This window comes from Penaeus chinensis, chromosome 8 (genome assembly GCF_019202785.1).
Source record: "Penaeus chinensis breed Huanghai No. 1 chromosome 8, ASM1920278v2, whole genome shotgun sequence".
Taxonomy (NCBI): Eukaryota; Metazoa; Arthropoda; class Malacostraca; order Decapoda; family Penaeidae; genus Penaeus; species Penaeus chinensis.
Window position 1 is genome coordinate 41,716,104 of NC_061826.1, and position 2,500 is coordinate 41,718,603.

Consider the following 2,500-nt stretch of genomic DNA (forward strand, 5'->3'; position numbering starts at 1 on the left):
TAACGTGTGTCAGCTGGTGCTGACTCGGCTGAGCTTAGTCCTTACCCGCCGTGGTGCCTAGCCTCAGCAGTAACCTCCGGGCGACAATTGCAACTTCTTGCGCCTCCTCGGATGAGTTACCACTGTACTAGCCCGTAGGCTTTGTTATTTTCCCTCTTCCCTTACTGCGTACCTGAAATCTCCTGCAGTGTGATATTCCTAGGGTCGCCACAGTGGTATTTATCTGCGCAGGGTTGAACTTGGAACACACTACCAACCAGATCACTTCCCTTCAAAATATATCTGATCAGTAGAAAAAAATAGGTCATTTTAGAGGGATTATATTTATTTAATTGCATATTGTGTACTAATGATGATGTTCTCTATACGGCACAGTGCAAAGGTATTCTCGGGATTAATATCTTTACTATTGTTATTTTTCGATATTATTGTTTAATATTTGTTATCTTTATTGGGCATTGTGGTTATTCCATTATCATTTTTGTCTGTTAACATTATCGCAGTTTTACAATTGAAGTAGAAGTTGCATTGGAACGTGAAAGCAAAACACATTATATATTCTTCATGTACACAGAATACACACACACACACACACACACACACACACACACACACACACACACACACACACACACACACACACACACACACGCACACGCCCCTCCCGGCCGGCGACTCACGTCTGCCGGCTGATCATCTCAGTCCGCCTGACGGAGGCCGAGGCGGCGTCGGCGAACAGGGTGACGTTGTACAGCTTGGCGCCCTTCGTCTCCGCCCACGACAGCGTCACCGCCTCGCCGCCCGAGGAGAAGCTCTGGCGCAGTTCGGCCACGGCTGCGGGGGAGGAGGGGGTCAGTGCGAGCGTCGGTCTGCCTGGCCGGAAATGTGCTCCCGTGCTTGGTGGCCTCGCGCCGGGGCCTTGTTGGTATTGTGGGTGTGCTTGTGTCCGTGTCGGTATTGTTATTATTTTATTTGTTGTTTGAGCTGATGTCGGTGTAGATGTACTTAAAGTTTTATGCACGTATTTTTTCTTACTATTGTTATTATTATTATTATTATTATTATTATTATTATTACTATTATTATTATTATTATTATTATTATTATTATTATTACTATTATTATTATTATTATTATTACTATTGTTATCATTATTGTTGTTTTTATTGTTGTTGCTTTTATTATCATCACCATTTCTGTTGTCATTCCTCTAGCTATTGTTACTCTTATTAACCTAGTTGATACATTTTATTTACGAACGTCAATAAAAGAAAACAGAAGTGATAATTATATAAAAAAGGATAAACAACAGAAGTAACAAGTATTGAAATCAACAAGAAATAAAAATTGTAAAAGAAATGCTAATAATAATAAAAATGACCATGAAAAAATTACGCCCGGACCGCCGCCCCCCACCGCGGTCCCTCTCGAAGCCACTCACCCTCGAACGTGAAGACTCTCGGGCTCACCAAACTCGAGGACGCTTCTCTCTTTACCTCCACCACGATTTCCGACGCTCCTTTCACGTCCAGCAGCTTCGTGCAGTCTCCTCTTTGTCCCGAACAGTAGTGTATGTAATTGTCCTTAGTTTTAAAAAGGGTAATGATATATTTGCAGGGAGTTTGTGCGCAGGAGGGAACGGGCTCTTCCCACCAGCTGACCTCCAATTGGCTGTTGCTCGTCTGCGTCGTTTGGCTGAATGCGATTCCTGGTGGAGGCGGGAATAAGAGCCAGATGCAATATATACAAGTGTGTGTGTATGTTTATATATATATATTCATATACACACACTATCGGTTCCCAACGCTTGTGGCAACAGCATTCCCGGAACAACATTACCCGCGGATTTTTACTTAATTGTCTATTAGAATGTCTGAAATTGATATTTCAAAAGACACAGCTGGCGAGAAAACAGACTTCAGCAAAAAAATAGATCAATAAGTAAATAAATAAAGCTCGAATCAACTATAAACATTTGTTTACACAGAAATATAAGCTCACCAATTTTCGATATCCTGATGGTTGCGGCCTCGCTCACACTCGTGTCCGAGGCCGCCCTGACCTCCACCACCCACGCCCCCGGAGCGAGGTCCTGCGTCAGCCAGGTCGTGCCAGTGACCTCCTCCAGACCTCCTTCCAAGAGGCCGCCTTCGTAGCGAGGTCGCCACTCCACCTGGTATTTCGCAGCCCCGATGACGTCAGGCCAGTGGAGCGCCTCGTCCTCAAGGGCAAGGTCCTTCGGCACCTCGAGTGGCTGGTATCCCTCTGAGGCCAGGACGGAGGAAGAGAAAGGGCGAGAGGGTGACTGGACGAAGTCTTGAAGTCTTGGTTTTTGGGCCACGAATGCAGGCGATCATCCTTAGCGCTAAATGACTTTAAGTAATCAGTCAGTCACCTTAATCAGAAACCATTTCTGTGTTCTTCAGTTTAGGGATTGTGCGAAAAGTCCTTAAAAATAAGGAATAACACAACGGAGAAAAGAAATCGTATTTCTGTTTAG

At 44.4% G+C, this 2,500-nt stretch overlaps 1 protein-coding gene across 1 annotated transcript in view; it reads right to left on the reverse strand.

Annotated features, from left to right (window-relative positions):
• Positions 1 to 2,500, reverse strand: part of LOC125028302 — a 31,668-nt gene that overhangs the window by 5,506 nt on the left and 23,662 nt on the right. The window contains exons 24-27 of the mRNA XM_047617750.1: positions 2,002 to 2,265; positions 1,442 to 1,708; positions 681 to 834; positions 173 to 282 (exon numbers count right to left, since the gene is read on the reverse strand). Of these exons, the coding sequence (XP_047473706.1) occupies positions 173 to 282; positions 681 to 834; positions 1,442 to 1,708; positions 2,002 to 2,265 (795 nt within the window). The remainder of the gene's footprint in view (positions 1 to 172; positions 283 to 680; positions 835 to 1,441; positions 1,709 to 2,001; positions 2,266 to 2,500) is intronic.